Below are 23,184 nucleotides of genomic sequence, written 5' to 3' on the forward strand. Positions count from 1 at the left end.
TACAGTGTTTTGAAACCATGTGATTACTAACATGGGTCAGTGACAGTGTCTGCACCTTAATCAGGTAGTCATGGCTTCAAGCCCCAATCCAGGCACTGATTACACAAGTACTATCACCATGCACATACACAGCACAGAAAAGGAACCTTTGGTCCAACTCATCCATACTGGCCAGATATCCTAAATTAATCTAGTCCCATTTGCCAGCACTCAATCCATACCCACTAAACCATTCCTATCCATATACCTACCCAGTCCCTTTTAAAATGTTGTAATTCTACCAGCCTCCATCACTTCCTCTGGCAGTTCATCCACACACGCACCATACTCCATGAAAAATGTTACCCCTTAAGTCCCTTTTAAATCTTTCCCCTCTCACAAAACCTCAGGCTCCAATGCTGCAGGGAAAACAGCCTCAAACTATTCAGCCTCTCCCAATAGCTCAAGCCCTCTAACCCTAGTAACATCTTTATAAATCTTTTCTTAACCCCCTCATGTTTCACAATGTCACTCCTAGAGCAGGGAGACAGAATTGAATGCAATATTCTAAAAGTGGCCTAACCAATGTTCTATACATCCACCACATGACCTCCTACTAAAATGCACCGACCAAGAAAGGCAAGCCTACCAAATGCCTTCTTCACTATCCTATCTACCTGCGACTCCATTTTCAAGGAGCTATGAACCTGCACTCCAAGGTCTCTTTGTTCAGCAACACTCCCTAGCACCTTACCATTGCGTGTACAAGTCCTGCTCTGATCTACCTTTCCAAAATGCATCCACAAACTGGAGCAGAAATTTTTCTTGTACACATGAAGTCCCCATCACATGCAGTGCCAGTCTATGTTTGATAGTTAAAACTCCCTATCGTAACCACCCTACTATTCTTATCAGATCCCTATTATTCTTATAGATATCTTACAGATACAAATTTGTTTCTTAATTTCCAACTGACTGTTGGGGGTGGGGAGGGGGGGGGGGGGAAAGAGGTTTAGTAGTACAATCCCAATAAAGTGATCATCCTTTTCAAATACCCTCCCAAAGTACAGCCATAATGTTATCTCTCTTCAAAAACGCCACTCCCTCTCTTCTCTTAACCTGCTTTCTATCCTTCCTATAGCATCTATACCCTGAATTGAGCTGCCAGTCCTGTCCATTCCTGAACCACACCTCTGTAATTTCTATGATATCCCAGTCCCATGCTGTGTTCATCTGCCTTACCTGTTAAGCCTATTGCATTAAAATTAGCAGAAGTTAGTCATTTGATCCTTCAAGCCTACTTCACTATTCATGATGATGATTTGTGGGCCATCCATTTGTGTTCCAAAGTCCACTTTCCCGTCTACCACAACAACCTTAGACTTCCCTGCCTAACAAAAATCTATATATCTCTGTCTCAAAGATATTCAATGACCCCATGCCAGCCCAGCCACCCCCCCAGCCACACATCCCCCCCCCCCCAGCCACACCCCCCACCCCCCCCCCACCTTCTGAAGTGGAGAGTTTCAATTTCACAACTCAAGAGAAAAAGAAGTTAGCCTCATCGGTGTCCAAAAAAAGTCGACCCCTAATTTTAAAAACAGCATTTCCAACTTCTGCACTCACTCAAGAGGAAACATCCACCTGGTCAAGACAATTCATGACTTTATACATTTTAATCAAACCACCTTTCTTCTAAATTCCAGTGAAAACAAGTCTAACCAAAACAAGTCTAACCTGTCCAATCCTTCCTTACAGACAACCCACTAATTTCAAGCAAACTGGTGAACTCCCTCTGAATCAACAACATATTTCCTGAAATAAGGAGAACAAAACTGCACAGTTTCTGAAACGTGGTCTGACCAATGGCTTGTATAATTCAAGCATAAATTCCTTATTTAGTGTTCAATTTCTCTTATAATAAGGAATTGCATTCCATTCACCTCTTAATTTCTTGCTATAACTGCATACTAAATTTCTGTGACTCATGCACTAGTATACTTGGATCTTTCTGCACCTCAGAATTCTGCAATAATTCTCCGTTTAAGTAATACTCTGCTGTTTAATTCTTCTTGCTAAAGTGAAAAATTTTACATTTCCTCACATTATACCCTATGTGCACATATATGTCTGCTCAATCTATATACTTGCACCTTTGTCACGTCATCTTCACAACATAATTTCCTTTGTGCCGTGTGTAAATTTAGCAACCATGTCAACTTGTCCCCTAATCTAAGTCATTGTTGTATATTGTAAAAGGTTGCGAGCCCAGCACTGACTCCTGCCAGACTCTATTTAACACATCTTACCAATCTGAAAAATACCCATTAATGTAAGCCTAGTTTTCTGCATGTTAATCTTCTATCCATGCTGGTATATTACTCTCTACAGCAGGAGCTCCTACTTTACTTAACAGCACCAAGCATGCATTACAACAATCCAAATAGGAAAATCACAATCCAAAAGACTGATTTGCACAAACATTGGATTGTTTTCAGAAGGAGCAGGAAGAGGATATTTGGCCCCAAAATCCCACTCTGCCATTCAACATGATCATGGCTGTTGCTCTGTCTCAATACTGTACTCTTACTCTATCAGACATTCCCTGACACCTTTAGCCTCTGGAAGTCTACTTTTCTTAAATATATTTCGTGACTTAGCCTCCACAGAGAATTTCATAGGCTCTCAAAACTTTGTATCATTGTCAAGTGCAGGTGAACTTGCTAACTACATGGCATGAAATCTGGCATACAGACCCACCTGACAACTACTAATTTAGATACCCATTAACTCTTCGGCACATACGCAGAAGGAGAAAAAATACAGTATAGTAGATAATCCACTTTTCAAAAAATATTTATTATATTCCTTAAAAAGACATTCTGGGATTAGCAGGTAGTACTGACAAAAATAGAATCATAGAAACCCTACAGCGCAGAAGCAGGCAATTCAGCCAAACGAGTCCACACTAATCCTCTAAACAGCATCCCATCCAGACCCACCCCCAATAACCCAGCAGATCACATGGTTAACTTACCCAGCTTACGCAGACCTGGACACGAGGCAACTTAGCACGGCCAATCCACCTAACCTGCACATCTTTGGACTGTGGGAGAAAATAGGAGTACCCGGAGGAAACCCACACGAACACTAGGATGAAACCAGACCCAGGTCCCTAGCACTGTGAGGCAGCAGTGCCATCCAATGAGCCATCATGCTGCCTAATACTCAAAGTTGGAAACATGAATTGCTAGTACATTCATGGGGACAGTGAAGTCATCTACATTTGTCTTGGTTTGAATTTACAGGCGTAGAGCTAAATTAAAGCACTAAGTGGCTCAGCGGTTAGCACTGCTGGCTCACAGTGCCAGGAACCCAGGTTCAATTCCAACCTTGGACAACTGTCTGTGTTGAGTTGCGACATTCTCCCTGAATAAGCATGGGTTTCCTCCAGGTGCTCCGGTTTCCTCCCACAATGCAAAGATGTGCAGGTTAGGTAAATTGGCCTATCTTTTGCATATCACTTTAAATCTACACCTTGTCGTTCTTGTTCCTTTTATGAAACGAGAACAGGTAACCCACATCTACTCTATCCAGCTCATTCATGATTTTGAAAACCTCGACTAAATCCCTCAGCCTTCCATTCTCCGAGAACAGTCCTCAACATTGAACTATTCTTCTAAATTGCTTCTGCACTCTCTTCATTGCATTTGTACCTTTTCTATGTGGCGTCCACAACTGTACACAATACTCCAGCTGAGGTCTAACAAGTGTCTTATACAGTTCAACATCAGCTGCTTGCTCAGTACTTTATGCTCCTATTAATAAAGCCAATGACATAATGTTTTATCAATTGCTCTCTCCACCTGTCCTGACACCTTTAATGATCTGTGCATATATACACACCCAGGCTCCTCTGCACTTACTTAATATAGTTTGTCAATGTTCATCCTACCTATGTGGCTCACCTCACACTTCCCTGCATCTGCCACCTGTCCACCCATTTCGCCAACCCTTGTCAATGCCCTTTTGGAGTCCTACACTGTCCTCCTTAGAGTTTACAATTTTTACAATTGTGTCATTTGCAAACTTTGAAATTGTCCTCTGCATATCAAAATCCAGATCATAAATATTTATCAGTAAAAGCCGGGGTCCCAACACTGACCTCAGGGGAAGTCCACTACAAACCCTCCTCTAGCCCAAAAAAAATGCACATTACAATGACTGTTTCCTAGTACTCAGGCAATATTGTATCCATGTTCCTACTGTCTCATTTATACCATGACCTATAATGCTCCGCACAAGTCTGTTTTGTGACTGTGCATCAACTGCTTTCTGCAAATTCATGTATAACATTTCAACAGCATTACCCCATCAAGCCTGTTCATTCTTCAAAAAAAGGCAACTAGTTAAATGATTTCCCCTTTTGATATCCATGTTGACCCTTCCCAACTAACCTGCCTTTTTCCATGTGAATGCTAACGATGGCTCAGTGGTTAGCACTGTTGCCTCACAACGCCAGGAATGTGTGTTCAATTCCAGCCTCAGGCAACTACCTGTGTGGAGTCTGCATATTCTCCCCATGTCTGACTGGCTTTCCTCTGGGTGCTCTGGTTTCCTCCCACAATCCAAAAGATGTGCAGGTTGGATGAATTGGCCATGCTACATTGCCCATAATGTTCAGGGGTGTGTAGGTTAGGTGCATTAGTCAGGGGTAAACATAGGATAAGCTGAAGAGCAGGATGAGTAGAGTAGTGATCTCAGGTTTGCTACCGGTGCCACGATGGGCAGAACGGTGGCACAGTGGTTAGCACTGCTGCCTCACAGCGCCAGAAACCTGGGTTCAATTCCTGCCTCGGGCCATTGTCTGTGTGGAGTTTGCACATTCTCCCAGTGTCTGAGTGGGTTTCCTCCAGGTGCTCCGGTTTCCTCCCACAATCACAAAGATGTGCAGGTTAGGTGAATTGGCCAGGCTAAATTGCCCGTAGTGTTAAGTGCAGGGGTATGGGTCTCGGTGGGCTCTTCGGGGGGTTGGTGTGGACTTGTTGGTTCCACACTGGAAGTAATCTAATCTAATCTAATAAGGTAGGGGAATGGGTCTGGGTGAGTTACTCTTCAGAGAGTTGGTGTAGACTAGCCTGTTTCCACACTGTATTGATTATATGATTCGAAGTCCAAAATGGGTCAGATTTTGATCATCTTTCTTCCAATAATGGCCCTGCAATTTCTTCCATTATGCATCAAGTATCCACACACTCAAGGCCTGCTTTGTGATGAGATAGTATATTTCACCTCCAACACCACACCCATAAAATTGAAATTGGCCCACTGTACAGCAGCAGCGATTTCCTGCAGATGTTGTGCCAAAGCATCAGATCAGATAATACCCAGGGAACAAAAACAGAAAATAACAGAAATTGATTTTTAAATTCTATTTGGACACACTATTAATCTGGAAAATACAATTGTAGAATTTCAGGTTGCTAAGAGAAACTGGAATTTTACAACGCATAGGTTTAAAAGATTTTAAGTGGAACCGAGCTATTCATATAAAACTTGATAAGGATTTATACAAGACTTCATCCATGAGATTAGCAAGTCCAGTCACCCTTGGCTACTACAAATTAGCACATCATTCTTCACTCATAAACCCACTTGCTGGGTTGGGCAAGAAATAATTCAAGAATTTTACATACTGTGATCTTATTCAATGCAAACAGATTTATTCCTTTCCCCATTGAAGGAAGGAAAACATTGAAATGACAGTCTAAAGATTAAGTCTTCGTCTCTGAAACTAAAGCCAAACATGGGATATATGTACATTTTGAATTTAAGTAGAGAAGGAGACACAGAATGAACATACTACAATACAAGTGGAGACAGTGCTGATATTTTTCATGCAGTCTTACTCACCAAAGTTCGACGGAGCATCGCCAAGCAAGGCAGGCAATCTAGAGCGCTTGTTTGAAGGCTCTGGAATAGAAATGGAATAAATCTAATAACAAATCACATCTAGCATGAATAAACTATTAACAGTTGTTACACACAAGGTCTCACTTTCAGAACTACATTAAGTAGCATTGCCCAAGCATGTAATACTAAACAGAGTTATCAGAAGTCAATTTTTTAAAAATTGAATCAAAAAGACCATAGTTTGCACAAAGGAAAACAAAACTAATACATAAATGAGTCTACTTACAGCAGTGCTAGGGCACAAGGTCCAAGTGAACATTATCTTACCACTTTTGTGCCTCAACAGCAACAAATGGCAGTTTGAAAGATGGTTCTCCATCAAACATACGGTTGCAAGCAGATTCGACACAGGCTTGAAACTTCAATCCTGCATCATACATTTTACAGTAAATGAACACCATAGAGGTACAAGATTACAATTAGAAAGAATTCTCTACACATCATATTTCTTTATTTGCACTTTAAAAGCTTACAGCACACCGATGAAGTTACAGAAGGAATGAATATTTAACACTGAAAGACTGCAGGTCAGAGTCTGTGAGAAGTGACATAAGAAATGCTGTTCTTCTATGTTTGAGCCCTCAAGGATTCCCAATTGTTGTAGGTTCATTTGAAAACATGTGTATTCATTTTTCGCACTGATGTCCACTGTACACGAAGTGAGAAGGGTCTACATATTTCCTCTTAAACTAACTAGTGAAGATAGCTTATGCAAATGCAAGTATTCCTACACAGTAGGTAGAAGATACTGGTCCCAGGCAGAAAGTGTAACAGAATTGGAAACTTGATCCATATTCATGCATCTGTGTTGCTAGTTGACTAAATTTTGTATCGTACATCATAAATGGGTCCAACAGTTTTCACTTTACAATGTTTAAGCTTGGTCAGTGACCATATCTGAAATAAACCCAAATTCAAGTTCAGCCAAACCAAAACTGCAAAGTCAGTGCTTTAGGAAACTTTGAAATGGGTGAGCTGATTCTAAAGGGTTAATGTCCTGTCTGTACACCATTAACTTAGTTGGGAAAGCACCAAATGGTCTGAAATGTGAGCTTCAATATCTTTTGGAAGCAGGAAGAAAATCAGTCTGGACTTTTGCTCAAAGTTTTCTTCCCTATAACCTTTTGTTGAAATGAAGATAAGCTAGGCAAGGACAAAATGAGGCTCAGCTACAATATCCAAGATGAGTAGCCTGCTGGCATCCATGGTGGCCTTGAATCTTGCAAGTAAATAGCAACTTGGCAAGATACTGTGATTATACCACAGGCTGATACAGAAATGAAAAACAGAAAAGCAGAAAGATAAACAGTATATCCAAGCATTTCCTCCTAGTCTTTTTATATCACAAGCAAAAAGGGACTTGGCTCATGTCATTACCTCCTCCCCCATTCCAACCCCTCACCCTCACAACCCACAGCCCTCCACTCCCCCTGCTCCAACCCCAACCCCTACCTCACCATTAAACCAGTAGACAAGGGGAGTGCAGTGGTAGTTTGGGGCACTGACCACCACATTGCTGAAGCGAGGTACCAACTCAAAGACATCTCCTTCTACCGCACCGTTGACCATGACCTCACCCCCCCCCCCCCCATCACCAAACAATCATCTCCCAGACCATACACAACCTCATCACCTCAGGGGAACTCCCACCCACAGCTTCCAACTTCAGTTTGGGAACCCCGTACTGCCTGATTCTACCTGACACAATATCCACAGGCCATTCCATCATCTCAGCTTACTCCTGCCCCACCAGATTCATCTCAACCTACCTCAATAGTGTCCTGTCCCACCTGGTCCAGGATCTTCCCACATACATTCAGGACACCACCCACGCCCTCCAAGGCTTCCGTTTCCCCGGCCCCCAATGCCTCATCTTCACCATGCACATCCAGTCCCTCTACACCTCCATCCACCATGACCAGGACCTCCAAGCCCTCAGTTTCTTCTTCTCGATGTCAACCCCCAGTACCCTTCCACTGACATTCATTAACTGAGCTGGTCCTCGCCCTCAACAATTTCTCCTTTGAATCCTCCCATTTCCTCCAGGCAAATGGGGTAGCCATGGGTACCCACATGGGCCCCAGCTATGCCTGTCTCTTTGTCGGCTTTGTAGAACAGTCTACCTTCCAAAATTACACCGGCACCACTCTCCACCTTTTCCTCTACTAGCCTGATGACTGCATCGGCACCATCTCATGTTCCCACGAGGAGGTTGAACAGTTCATCAACTTCACCAACTCATCTGCCCCAACCTTAAATTCACCTGGACCATCTATAACACCTCTCCCCCCCCCCCCCCGCTTCCTGGACCTCTCCACCTCCATCAATGGTGACCAACTCAATTCTGACATTTTCTACAAACCCAACTCCCACACCTACCTGGATTACACCTCCTCCCACCCTGCCTCCTGCAAAAATGCTATTCCCTATTCCCAATTCCTCCACCTCATCTGCTCCCAGGAGGGCCAGTTCCACTAGAGAACACACCAGATGGTCTCCTTCTTTAAAGGCCTCCCCTCCCACACAGTTGAAGATGCCCTCTAACGCATCTTATCTACACTACACCACCACTCAAACCCCATCCCTCCCACCTGGTACTCACCTTCCACTCCACCAACCTCCATATACATCGCATTATCAGCCGACATTTCCACCACCTACAAACAGACCCCAACACCAGAGATGTATTTCTCTCCCCACCCCTAACCGCTTTCCGTAAAGACTGTTCCCTCCATGACTACCTGATCAGGTCCACGCCCTTAACAGCCCACCCTCCCCTTCCTTGTCAATCTTCCTTCCCTCCACCTTTATTCGCTCCACCCTCCTCTCCAACCTATCACCTTCATCCACCTATTGCACTCTCAGCTACCTTCTCCCCCGTCCCACCACCCCTCCCATTATCTCTCCATCCCAGAGGCTCCCAGCCTCATTCCTGATGAAGGGCTTTTGGCCGAAACGTCGATTCTCCTGCTCCTCAGATGCTGCCTGATTTGCTGTGTTTTTCCAGCACTACTCTAATCTCGACTCATGTTATTACAGAAGAGACATTTCTTCCACATTCCAAATACCTTATTTAAATAGTAGGCAAAATGTCAAAGGAACAAATTAATCATATTAACAGACTAACAGTCCCATGGGGGAATGTTCTTAAAATTAGTTGAGTATTTCTACAGATTGGTCTTTACTGTTTTATTCCTCAACCTCTCAGTATACTCGTGATGGCCATAGGCATCAAGTTTACTTAGTAAGCACATGTTGTCCATGACATGACGGTGCTCAGCAATACAACATATACATAACTGTCAAAAGAGTTCTATAATCGAGGCCCACTTGTCCTGAACTGTGACTGAACCATGGAATTCAGCTCACCCATTTCATGACCACTGCTTACATTGGTCTTTGTAGTATAAAGCAATTAGCATTGCTATAAATTAATACTTTAAATTGAAGCTTCTCATCTTGTACTCAAATCAATTCACGAGAAACACCAAATTAAAGGGAAACCAATCTGAACCGCTCTCACATACAGTATAAATGATTTTCCTTTTACTTTGGAATTTCTCGCAAATTGTCCTGATTCATTCAAGCTAGAAAGCTTTTCACAACATGTCTTTTGTCAACAATACTCAAGTTCTGTAAGCAACTTTTTAAAATAACTCAAAGTATTTTTAACAACTCAAAGCAAAAATTTCAGGGTAAAATTTGTAATTACAAATGGTTGGTTAAGAGTTGGTCACTTGCTAACAATTTCAGAATTCGGCCAAATACACTCCTTTTGCACAGTAACATTTGGGAATTTAGTGAAAAGGAATTCTGATTAGTTGACACATTACATGTACAGATTCCTGATGTGATTTCATGCAAGATTCTTCTCCTCAGTTTGGTCTGGCAATGAACTTGAAAACTACATGATCCCTAAATGCCCCGAGAATTAATCACAGGGAGATCAAGGTCTTGTTTATTTGTATAATAACATCTAAATATGTGCAGAAAGTGAAAAATCTAGGATTGAGGGGAAAAGGTTCACCACTGCATATATCTGACCGTGGTATATATGAATCACGATGTTCGAATTTATATAAGCCAAGGAAGCTTCTGGTTTAGTGAATATCTCGCAAAGCATTTAGGACTCAAGATCATAGCCACCGTTCGAGGTATGTATAGACAGACAGAACTGCAATGTAAAACCCACGAGCAACACCATGAAACAGAAATGTATTTATTTCTATGGGACCTTGTCACCTTGTTTCTCTTATGCAACGTTATCTTGAGATGCATAATATGCAAACAGATGAAAGTTCTCTTAAGCTGCAGTACATTTGGTTTGCTGAAATTGTGACTAAATAGGAAGATGAAAGTCTTTATAAAATGCACTGCGTTTCTAAACAGTATAGATTTGGAAAGGTTAATTTTGAGGCAGCCTTACATCAGCCATGTAAAACAAGTCACCATTCTTCTTTATAAAGATGAAGCTACTCAAAATGAAAATTATATTCCTTATTTCTTCCTGCAAAAGAAAATCTCTCACCAATTGGGACTAAAATCAAACTTGTCTTTCACTCTGCTACTCCCCAGCTTCCCAATGCCCTGAGGCTGGCTTACAGGGGATCACCAAGTTTGCTCAGTTAAGTCAAGTATGACTATGACAGCAACTCTGTCCCACTGGCATCAATGACCACCCTACTGCCCTGCCCCGGAACTCTTCCTTAGAATGAAAGTGTCAACAAAGTATCAAGATGAATCCCAGGCCTATCTTCATCATATATTTATGACAAAACCTAACAAGCCAATTTAGATAAACTCTATTCCCAGTCTCTTCCAGCAATAGATGTATTGTGTCGGTACTGACAAGGGTATGAAAAACCTTAAGCAGGTCAATGCCTGATCTGGGAACAAGTCACACGTTGGCATCAGTGGTGTTATCTGGTTTTCCCTAACCTGCTCACACCCCTACTTCCCCACCAAAATGGTGCTTTACCATTTTATGCTTCTCTGCACATGCCCATCTCTCCATGCCTATTTCTTTCACGATGCCTCCCATTGTCCCATCATTATCTGACATCTGGTATTAACCTATTCACCAACTTAAGTATTTTGCATATCAATTTTTTTTCTGTGTATCAGATTTGCCCTGCACTGTCTCCTTTCTAAACGTTAGTCTGACAGAGAGTGAAAGGTTGAAAAATGAAAGCTGCTTGCTTCCTCTACAGATGCATCCTGTTTAAAAAGTTTTTAAGATGGTTTTGCAGCATTATTTTATGCACTTTTCAAATAACACATACTGGTGCGTATATATCAAGAATAATACCCAGCAAAATACGAGGCAGCTGTTGTAATAATGGAAGATTTTTTGTTTAATGCACCTTGCTTTCAAAAGGGCACTTACTTGGACTTTCAAACTTTAGCTTTCATGACGTTGCATAAATAGAACAACATGCTGCCCCATGTGTCATACAGAAGGATTACAAAAAAATTAAATCCAGAGAGGAAAAAAGTCATGGTCTTATAAACATGCTGGTTCTTCAGTTTTTTTTAATGTTTAATTGCCCTCAAGCTCTCATGTACTCTTAGCACTGACTGCATCGGCTCACAGTTGATATCAATGACTTCTCCTGCAGAGGTGACTGGCTCTGGCTGTAGAATGGTCTGCCCAGTGAAAGGACTGGTATCCTTCAGAGATTCTGTATGGTTGGAGCATTTAGTGGAAGATAGAATGCTGACTTTCAGTGCACATCAGGTAGAGCAAGAATGTGTCATTTTGTTTTGAAGTTAATGAGTAGAAAAGGCTTGGTAGATGAATGATTTCAGTGTCTTCACCTTGTTAGAGGTTGGTGAACAAGATTATAATGAAAAGCAGGACATATTTGAGGTGAAATTATTCAGGTATTTCATGGTCTCAACAGCTTGACGAGCTTCCTCATTCATTGTGTTTTCTTGTGAATACAGTGAGGATCACATGGATTGCCACTCTCACCCCTTCCTTTTGCACAGTACTAGCTACATGACAATCTGTGCATGCAGTCCACATCCAGCGATGGTAACGTTCATCGTTATAAGTGTGTATAGAAGTGAGCATCTTGTGTTGTAGGCAGTGAATAGAGACTGTTGAGAAAAAGCTGAAGGCTCGCTGTACGCAAAGGATAAGCTTCCAGCAACCTTCGATTTCTGGTTAGCACATTAAACTGTTTGGCTTATTTAAAAATAAATCAAAGTTTCAACACAGCAATCAATATAAACAATTGAAGGAGTTTTCAGTAAAGAATATAGGACATGCAATATTAGAGGGTCAATATTCCTATGCCACAAATATCTACCGGCTTAGTTTATAACAACCAATTAAAGCCAAGAACATCAAACATTGCTTAAGCCCAAATTATTATCTATCAGTCCCCCCAATTTCTACAATATCCAGTTGATAGAAATTAAAAAGCAGTGTAAACAAGGTGAACCAGCCCTAGAGTATGTAGTCCATTCCTCTCCACAGAGAAATGTTCAACATTCCAATGCCATTGAGATGATCTTATTCACTGAAAGAATCAACAGCAGATTTTTAAAAATTAAACAAATCAGTATTATTGTGGAAACATGGAATGAAAGCAAGAGGCAAGAGAAGAAATAAAGCTGAATTTTCTCATTCATTTTCCTCAGTCAAAAAAAGGATAGACATGAAAACATTACTATATACATTCACTGATAGGTCATTTTTAGTGCAAAGTTATTAAAATGGCAGCTGTAGGTTAAGTATGAACATAGTAACAGAAATTTGAAGCAATGTGCAGAGTATTTACACTGAATAGCGATGAGGTGATAGGTTAATGTGCTTACAAATCTTGAACAAGAACTTGGAATCCTCGAGGAAACTGCTGCTCAGGTTTGGTGAAGAGGCTTAGGCAAAACTGAGGTGATATTATTCATTGACCCACAACTGAACTCCACCTCACAGTACAAGTGAATTGATAAGAACAGATGGTAACAAGATTGCTAGTTTTGAAATATCTCTTCATACAACAATCACATGGAGAGGAGTTAGATACAGTAGGGTTGTCTTATTTTGGAATAACAATTGCAGATAACTCAGAGGCTTATTTATCAATTTCAGGTTGGCTCATTTGTCAATGCTGCTTGAGCCTTATCAGTGCTGTGGAAATTATAATTGCTGATGAAATATCATTCTTGAGTTCCTGACTATTATTTTAGGTTTGCAATTACTTAACCAATTGCTTTCCAATGGAGAATATGTAAAGTGTGATTTCAAGGCAGAGATGCACAGTAAGAACAACCCACCAAATTTACAAAACTTGAAATCAATACAATATGTTGTTTCCAATTTGTTAATCGAGTGACAGAACACATTTTTAAACAAATGGCAAGGTGAATTGCCAAAGCAATGTTCTGAACTATATTTCTAACTGTAACAGTTAAATCAACCATTTATTGGGAACAAAGGACAAAGGTGTTAAAAGATACTTTGTAAAGCATTCCAATACATGAAAATATTTACATTTTCATGAGTACACAACTTCACACGTTTTGGTTTGTTTAACTAGAAGCACATGGATGAGCCCAGTGAGATGCATTAGTTAATTAGTGCTAGAACTACAGAAAATAGGCATATCATTGTACAACTTAAATCATATGGAGTAGATGGCCTGGATCCATCTTACCACCATTTCCTCCCACCCCAATCAAACAGTAGCACTGAGGGCATTATTGCCACCTGTGTATCAGCTGAACAGTACAGCAAATGTGAAATGTTTAGACAATTCACTTTAAACTCTGAAAAAACATCTACTAATATTCTGTCTAGTTGAACCTGAATTGCACCTATTGAACATTGTTAGCTGCACATTAATGTGAAGTGTTACAAGTTTTATTGGTTGCAGTAGTAACTAGGGGAACATGAAGCTATGAATTTAGTGTCAAAAAACAAGCCTATCAGTAGGATATGAAAGTTAAGGGGTTTTGAGTGTAGGTGATAATATGTGACATGATTTATTGCTAAGTGGACCACTTTAAATGCTATACAAGTTTTTTAAATTCCATGATAGTGTAACTTCATTAAATTCAATCGCAGTACTGGTTATGTATTTATATATGTGGTTGGAGATTGCTGCGAATCTAAGAAGATCTAAATAGGTTTGTGCTGGATCAAAATGTTTAAGAGAGACTTGAACTGCAGTTGTGAAGATGCCAGAGTGTTTGAATGACTGCTATATTGTCACCTTGCTCACACCAATCCTAAACTAAGTACTCCAAATGTGGCAGTATTGGGTAACCTCATTGCCAACATAAAATAAATCACTACTACTATTCCTAATACAGGGTGCTGGAAGCTTAGCTGAGTGCAGGTTCAAAACATAACCTTTGACCTCCAACCACTATTAATGACTTCAGATCCATGTTGAACAGTCTTTATCAGATAAATTAGATAACTGTCAGACGGGGCACAAATTAATTAAATGGTGTGCATGTGGAACAATAATATAGCATTACTTGCTACATATTCTAATACTGCAACTAAATAGTATAAATCCAAATTTCTTTTAGTCATGGAACAGAATTAAGTAAAATAACCAATCACGCTTCTGACATCTCAAAAAGAATAATGAGCAGAGAATGCACAAACTAGAATTGCATTCGTTGAAATTTAAATGGTTAAATGCCAGTTTTCAAGACATTCAAGGGGAAAAGAGCAGATAGGGATTAAGTAGTTCTGTGGTTGGATAGTCGATGGGATGTAGTCTTTTAAAAAAACGTGTAAATTTCACTCCTGTATATCAGGAGGCATTTGTACACAAAACTATTCACTCAAACATGTACACCAGAGCTGGAAATCCCAAGTACTATCACAGTTGGAAAAAAAAAGCAGTCTGATTCCTGAATGCTGACAGACACATATAGAAAGGATGACAAAAGATAGTCATACCTATCGATATTCAGCTACCCAGAACAATGTTAAATATTTTCCCAAGTACTAGGAACATTAGTTCAATGAAGGGGCGAAAAGAAAAAAAAAAATCACCAAATTTCAGGAAAACTATCACATACCAATAAGCTCTGGCAAACTGTGATAATCCAAATGTTAACGATAGGTCACCAATTTGAAACATTAGTGGTTTCTCTGTGCACAGGTACTGCCAGACCACTATCACCTGCATTTGCTGTTATTGTAGTTAGCTAAGCCACATTACAGGTTTACTTAACTAATCCACATAATTCTGTAATGACATTTTCTTAATTTTCTACAATATATGCATTTTAAAACATCCTAAATCTGACCCGTAGCTCCTGATGTGCTCAATTGATGACTTCCCTCAAGTCTGGGCAAATACCAATGAGCTTCAAGAATTTAGATAAGCTAATCCAGTTCATTTTTAGTACTGGCTTTGTAAAACATTAACAAAATGTGGGCACTAATTAACAAAATAAGCTGTAAAAGAGAAAGTGAATAAATGAATAAAATATCTTTTCCCTCCCAGAGATGAGCTTTTTTCCAAACAAAAAAGCACTTCTGTTACCTTACATAGATAAAATAGCCCCTACACATCATGCATAAAAAATCCATTCATCAGACGTCAATTCCTCACCCACAAGAATTTGCCAGTCTCTGGAAGTGTTTTGGCCACCAATACAAATCCTCACTGCATTAATTTCTCAGTCAAATGTAACCACGATTGAACCACTGCATTTCTAGAGTGCTTTCAGCGCAGAATAACAGTTCCAAGGCAATTCAAAAATAATAAAATAGAATTTCACAGCACAAAGGAAAATACATTAGGAGGAAGTGACAAAAAAAAACTCAGTTTAGGGGCAGCCACACAAGAGGAGAGATATTGAATTCCTATACAAAACAGGTTTCGGGAGGGCATCTCACTGCTTGCTGCCTATGAAGACTGGGACTTAAAGGTGGATGAAGGAAATGGAAGATACACAAGAGGCCAAACTTAGTGAAATACAGAGTTCATAGAAACCTGCGGCAGGTTACGAAGGAGAGGATAAGGTGATGAAAGGATTTGAACACAAGTGGGAGCGTTTTAAAATCAGCTCTATTAATCTGATAATTAGCAACAGTTGAAGGACCACAAAATCACCTCAACTTCAGTAAAATGATCGGTTGCCTCAAAAAGACGAAAAAGTTTAAAAGCAAACAATAAACCTTTTCAAAATTCTCAGGTCTACAGTCTTATCACTTATCTCACTTCCGATGTTTACAGTCCCATATTCCACATACACAAAGATGATGTACAAGATAATTTTATTACACCATGCCAATAATGTGTGGTTGAAGGTCAGAGGTTCTACTATATGTTTGCTGACAGGAAGTAAAACTGAATAGAAGCAGAAAGAAAAGACAAGCTATGCAAAAGAGGACTGTATTGAAATTCTAATTAAATTCTTACCTGGTCTACCAGGATTAGGGTTTACATAATCCCAGGTATCAGCATCATTCTTAAAGACGTTCAAACGAGTTGGCTGCAACAGGAAATAAGGAGTTGCATGGATAAATGAATCTAGTTCATAGAAGGTATCACAAGACGATGGCTAAAAAATCTCAGATAAGTGCTCATTGGCTCAAAGTAGGTTAAGTTAAACTTTGAAATGGAAACAAAGTGAACAGCATTCAAAACAAATTCCTAAAGGCAGAACATATCATGACTTCCTAAGAAAGCAATTCCTAGCACACTTGAGCTGTCAAATTTAATGTGCAGCAAATCATTTACAGCCCTTTCCCAGTTTGTAAATTCAATGGGAACAAAGGCAGTGTTTACTGCCCATCCCAAAGTAGCTTCAAGAAGACAGTCCTGAGTCACCTTCTTGAACACTGCAGTACAAGTGGTGAAGGGACATGCATAGTGCTGGTAATGAGGGAGTTCTAGGACTTTGACCCAATGACAGTGAGGAATAAAGGATATAATTCTATGTCAAAAGGTGACAGACTTGGATAGGGTCTTGCACATTGTCGTGTTCCAATGCATCTGGTGCCCTTGTCTTTCATAGGGAGGTCAAAGAAGTCAAGGATTTAGAAGGTCAAGAGTACTGGAAAGTTGTCACTGTGCACAGTAGTACTATGAATAAATATGTAAGCTGACAGATGGGATACTGTTAAAGGATTTGTAGCAATAATATGTATATGATTGGTCCAGTTAAGGTTTGGTCAACGGCAAACCTAAGGATGTTGATTGCACAGACCCAGCACAGATAATTCAATAACTGTAGAGATAATGAAGTGCACACTTTCTGAAGGGCCTGAATGTTATCTAGGTCTTGTTGCATACAAGCTGAAACTGCTCAAACAATGCACATCTATCATCAAACCAAATAGCTTTTGACCTTAAGCTAAAGAGAAGGTCATTAATAAAGCAACTGAAGATGGCTCGCCTAGAAAACTATCCTGAAGAACACTCATAGTAATGTCCTGGAGATGCGATGACTGCACAATATTTAGTGAAACATTGCATCAGGGACACAATAATTATTAGTGAATGGGCTAGTCATTAAGTGCTTAAAAATTAAGCCATTCAGTTGACTATGCAATTATTTAACAAAGGGTTTAGATCAGAGTGGTGCTGAAAAAGCACAGCAGGTCAGGCAGCATCCAAGGAGCAGGAAAATCGACATTTCGGGCAAAAACCCTTCATCACTTTTGCTTAACTATTTAACAAAGACCATTGTCACTTACCATCCACAACTGGAACTGAATGGCCCTACATCATATTATCAAATTACCTCACTATTGAAAGAGTTATCCCAAGAATGAAAGGTGACCTAATCTGCTAACTAGATTACTGAGCTTGGTAAGAACACAATATAATACCAAGTCACACACTTGGTATTATGCCAAGAATCAATTTTTAGTATTTGCTGAATTACTTGTCTTTCAGAACAGCAACTGGCACTAACTGGTTAATTAGTGTATTAATTAGCTTCAGAACATGAAAACGTTTTAAAAAACAGGGAAAATGTTTGCAGTTGACATTATACATTCAACTGTTGGAAATCACATGCAAGGTACCAGTGGACAGGGTAAAACTCAAGTAGCTGTAACACACTCTACATTCAAACATCAACATTTGCCATCTCGGGGCAAGACATCTGGAGAGCTGTTCTCAGAACCTCATCCAAGGAATCACCAGCTTCAGAAAAGTAGGGTAAATTACCAAATTAGGATTTTGTGGGGAGGCGACAAGAGTTTAGTAACAGCACAGATGCCTACAAGTTCCACTCATCCAAAGAAATGAGAAAAAACACCACACAAAGGATATAATGCAGGTTATTTAACACAATCACTTTCACAAGCACAATCTGCATTTTACCACATATGCTTACCTTGGCATATTCTATTTTCAGAGTACAACATCCAGAATAGATATCAGCACCATTAAGAGATGCTTTAGCCTTCTGTGCACTTTGAACAGAGTCAAATGTATGCTGAATTAAGGAAAATAAGCATAGATATATTCCACAAAAAGGTGACAATTAACATTTTCAGCACAAAGATAGAAGCTCAACAGCTCCCCTCAATGGTTTAGACAATAAATGCACCGTTAAGCATTTTGTTCATGAGAATCTAGCATTGGTAATGTAATGAAATGTCATAGGGAGATAATTACATTCACACTTTTTGGACAGCTAAATACTGCCCAGGCCTTCTTGCATATACACAGAAACTGCTCAAAGAATGCAAAACCGTCATCATCAACTAGATTAGCAAGCAATGATGAAATTCCTGCACTAATTCAAGTGTCCTGAGACTAACAATTGGTCATCAGTGTCAAATGCTTTTGTGGCAGACAAGTGGGGGAGGATAATGCAAGACAAAAGTGCTATGAGAGCATTTGAACTTCACAATGTTATTTTTGGGCAAGCACTTGCCTTGGTAAATGTCACTGTGAAGCAGAGTGTAGACTGTGGTTGATAACCACCAATAGACAAGATAGCCCTCTGGCATTACACAGAAACTTTTATGAGGAAAAGCCAAATTACAAGAGCAGATCAGGAACAAGCAAGAACGGAAAGAAAGAGGAGTACACGGACATCAGTGCTTGCTGCATTATTCAATATGATCCACTTCAACTGGATGTTCCTTATTCTGATATTGTGAAGCACCACAGTCATACAGCACAGAAACAGACCCTTCGGTCCAACTCATCCACATCAAACAAATAACTCAATCTGACCCCTTGTCCCATTTTCCAGCATTCGGCCCTTATCATTCCAAAGCCCTTCCTATTCATTTACCCATCCAAATGCCTTTAAAATGTTGTAACTGTACCAGCTCTACCACTTCATCTGGCAGATCATTCCATACACACACATTGCCCCGCCCCCCCCCCCCGCTGTATGAAAAGTTACCCCTCAGGTTCTTTTTAAATCTTTCCCCTCTCACCTTAAACTTATGCCCCCTAGTTCTGGTCTCCCCCACCCTAGGAAAAGATAATTGCGTACCGTATTGGTCTCCTTATTTAATGAAGGATGTAAACATGCTCAAAGCAGTTTGGTAACAGGGTCAAATTGTACAGTGATCAGATCAGTCACTATCTTATATGACAACAGAGCAAGTTCAAAGTTGAGTTGCTGACTTCTGCTCATCTATCTCAACTTTTAATCTACTTACCAGTGGAGTACCCCCAGCCTCTGCAATACAAAATTCCTAATATGAAGAAATTTCTCAAATTAGTCCAAAGTGCTCTTATCCCAAGATTATGCCCCTGGAATTTAAATTCCACAAACTGTATAACCTGTCAAGCTCTTGCAGAATCTGTTTTAATGAATTTATATTTTTGTGAATGTATCAATTGGCCCATTTAAAGAGTCTCTCAATCCTCAAGTATAGAAGTCAAAACTGCACAAAGTAACCGCCATGTGATCTCACTAAAACTCCACATAACTGTAGCAACATTTCTTTACTCTTGCTCATCAATTTTCTTGCAAAGTCAGCATTGTGTTTTTTTTCCTTAATTGCTTGATGCACCTGAACAATAACTGTTCCTTAGAGGAGTATCTTTGAACATCATTATCTAGACTTTTAATCCACTTGGTAGCAAAAATAGGGAGGCAGATTATTATTTGAATGGCTGTAAATGGAGAGGGGCATGTTCAACTAAATCTGGGTGTTTGCATACACCAGTCACTGAAAGCGTGCAAGTGCAGCAAGCAGTGAAGGCGGCAAACTGTGTTGACCTTCACTGCAAGAGGATTCAGGAACAAGATATCTTGCTGCAATTATACAGGACATTGCTGAGACCATATCTGGATTATTGTGTGAATTTTTGGTATTCTTATATGAAGAAGGATGTTCTTGCCAGATGGAGTGCAGCAATGGTTTACCAAATTGATTCATGGGATGAGGAGATTAAATCAGTTAGTATTGTATTCACTTAGCTTGAGAAGAATAACCGCAATATTCCATTGAAATCTATAAAATTCTAACAGGACCAAACAGGTTGGATGCAGGAAGGATATTCCGATGGTGGGGGAATCTACAACCAGGGGTCATAGTTTAAAGGAGTAAACATTTTCAGAGTGAGATGATGCAAAATTTCTACACCTAGAGAATGGTATGGCTGTGAAATTAATTACCATAAAGTGGTTGAGACCAAAACCAAAGGTTATGGGAGAGGGCAGGGTTAGTTTACAGTATTGAACTCTATGATCAGCCATGGTCATACTGAATTGTGAGTAGGTTCAAAGGATCGAGTGGCCTACTCCTGCTCCTATCCTCTGTTACAGAGGTGAAAACCCTTACTAGCCCACATTCATCTCTCTTCTCCACTTCCTGATTAATAACAAATCTTCCATTCATGCTCACGTATTATGTCTAACTTTGTGAGAACATTTTGAGTATTAACCACATGCAGCACCTTATCAAATGCCTGTTAGAAATTCAAGCAAGCACCAACTAATGACTCCTGTCTGGCACCTTCCACTTGCCTGCCATTTCAACATACCACTGTGGCCAATATCGGTGTCTCAGGTCTGCCAGTGCTCCAGTGAATCTCAACACAAGCTGGAGGATCAACTTATTTTATGCTTGGGAACCCCAGTGTCATATGGACTCAATATAGTGTTCAATAATTTTAGGGCCTGAGCCCTTTCTCCCATGTCTTTCCCCCAACATCCACACACCAGGCCTTATCACATGGGCCACTACCACAACCCATTGTCAGCTACTAATGGTCCTATTAGCAGTTATTCATTCTCCCAGATTGACCTTTACGTATTCCTTTGCCTGCCCAATTGTGACTGTGACTGTGACTCTCTCTCCCTCTCTTCACTCCTCACCACCCCACCCAATCTTCAACATACATACCAACCTTCATGAAGCTACGTTCAGTTCTGAAGGAGTTTAAAGTTCAAAACATTAATTCTGCTTTCTCTCCACAGATGCTGCCAGACCTGTCGTGTTTCTGTTTTTGTTCCTATCTGGCCTTCCAATTAATTCCTTAGAAAACGAATACATTTGTTAAAACAAAATTGCTTAGTTAAAACTGTTGACTTTGTCTTTTCTGCTGCAACACCGCTACATTTAAACTAAGTAGCGCGGGGGGGAGGGGGGGAGGGGACAAGCTGGATGTTTAAAAAGGAAATTGAAGGGGTAGTTAGAACAAGACAAGTCAAGAAAGACAACTGTATCAAGGAGGCAGAAAACTGGAAAAGGCATCATGCTGTAAAGTTGAGTGAAATAAGGGTTGAGGGGAAGGGTGAGAGCAGTAACAAATTAAAAATTCTATATATGAATGCACGAAGCATTAGACACAAGGTGGATGAGCTTGAGGCTCTTTTGGAAATTGGCAGATACGATATTGTGGGGATAACTGAGACGTGGCTTCATGGGGACAGGGCCTGGGAAATGAATATTCAAGGCTACACGTGCTATCGTAAGGACAGACTGACGGGCAGAGGGGGTGGGGTGGCCTTGTTGGTAAGGGAGGATATTCAGTCCCTTGCGCGGGGGGACCTAGAGTCAGGGGATGTAGAGTCAGTGTGGATAGAGCTTCGAAACACTAAGGGTAAAAAGACCCTCATGGGAGTCATCTACAGGCCCCCAAACAGTAGTCTGGATGTCGGATGTAAGTTGAATCAGGAGCTGAAATTGGCTTGTCGCAAAGAAGTTACTACAGTTGTTATGGGGGATTTTAACATGCAGGTAGACTGGGAGAATCAAGATGGTATCGGGCCTCAAGAAAGAGACTTTGTGGAGTGCCTCAGAGATGGATTTTTAGAGCAGCTGGTGCTGGAGCCGACCAGGGATAAGGCGATTCTGGATCTGGTATTGTGTAACGAACCAGAATTGGTCAGTGACCTCGAAGTGAAGGAGCCATTGGGAAGTAGTGACCATAATACAATAAGCTTCAATCTGCAATTTGAGAGGGAGTGGGTACAATCGGAAGTGACAATATTTCAGTTGAATAAAGGGAAACATGGAGCTATGAGGGAGCAACTGGCCAAAGTTCAATAGTGCAATACCTTAACAGGGAAGACCGTGGAGGAACAATGGCGGATATTTCTGTGTATAATGCAGAAGTTGCAGGATCAGTTCATTCCGAAAAGGAAGAAAGATCCCAGGAGGAGACATGGGCGGCCGTGGCTGACGAGGGAAGTAAAGAAACATATAAAGTTAAAAGAGAAAAAGTATAACTTAGCGAAGATAAGTGGGAAAACTGAGGACTGGGAAGCTTTTAAAGAACAACAGAGGATTAGTAAGAAGGAAATACGCAGAGAAAAAATGAGGTACGAAGGTAAACTGGCCAAGAATATAAAGGAGGATAGTAAAAGCTTTTTTCGGTAAGTCCAAGGCAAAAAAATGGTTAGGACAAAAATTGGGCCCTTGAAGACAGAAACAGGGGAATATATTACTGGGAACAAAGAAATGGCAGAGGAATTAAATGGGTACTTCAGATCTGTGTTCACTGGGGAAGACACAAGCAATCTCCCTGAGGTAACAGTGGCTGAAGGACCTGAACTTAAGGGAATTTATATTTGCCAGGATTTGGTGTTGGAGAGACTGTTAGGTCTGAAGGTTGATAAGTCTCCGGGACCTGATGGCCTGCATCCCAGGGTACTGAAGGAGGTGGCTCGGGAAATCGTGGATGCGCTGGTGATTATTTTCCAGAGTTCAATAAAATCGGGGTCGGTTCCTGAGGATTGGAGGGCGGCTAATGTTGTGCCACTTTTTAAGAAGAGTGGGCGGGAGAAAGCAGGAAATTATAGACCAGTTAGTCTGACCTCAGT

At 40.5% G+C, this 23,184-nt stretch overlaps 1 protein-coding gene across 1 annotated transcript in view; it reads right to left on the reverse strand.

Annotated features, from left to right (window-relative positions):
* Positions 1-23,184, reverse strand: part of LOC140454492 (heterogeneous nuclear ribonucleoprotein L-like) — a 47,934-nt gene that overhangs the window by 16,048 nt on the left and 8,702 nt on the right. The window contains exons 5-7 of the mRNA XM_072549285.1: positions 18,280-18,376; positions 16,353-16,425; positions 5,893-5,952 (exon numbers count right to left, since the gene is read on the reverse strand). Coding sequence (XP_072405386.1) covers positions 5,893-5,952; positions 16,353-16,425; positions 18,280-18,376 — 230 coding nt within the window. The remainder of the gene's footprint in view (positions 1-5,892; positions 5,953-16,352; positions 16,426-18,279; positions 18,377-23,184) is intronic.

The sequence above is a fragment of the Chiloscyllium punctatum genome, chromosome 29 (genome assembly GCF_047496795.1).
Source record: "Chiloscyllium punctatum isolate Juve2018m chromosome 29, sChiPun1.3, whole genome shotgun sequence".
Classification (NCBI taxonomy): domain Eukaryota; kingdom Metazoa; phylum Chordata; class Chondrichthyes; order Orectolobiformes; family Hemiscylliidae; genus Chiloscyllium; species Chiloscyllium punctatum.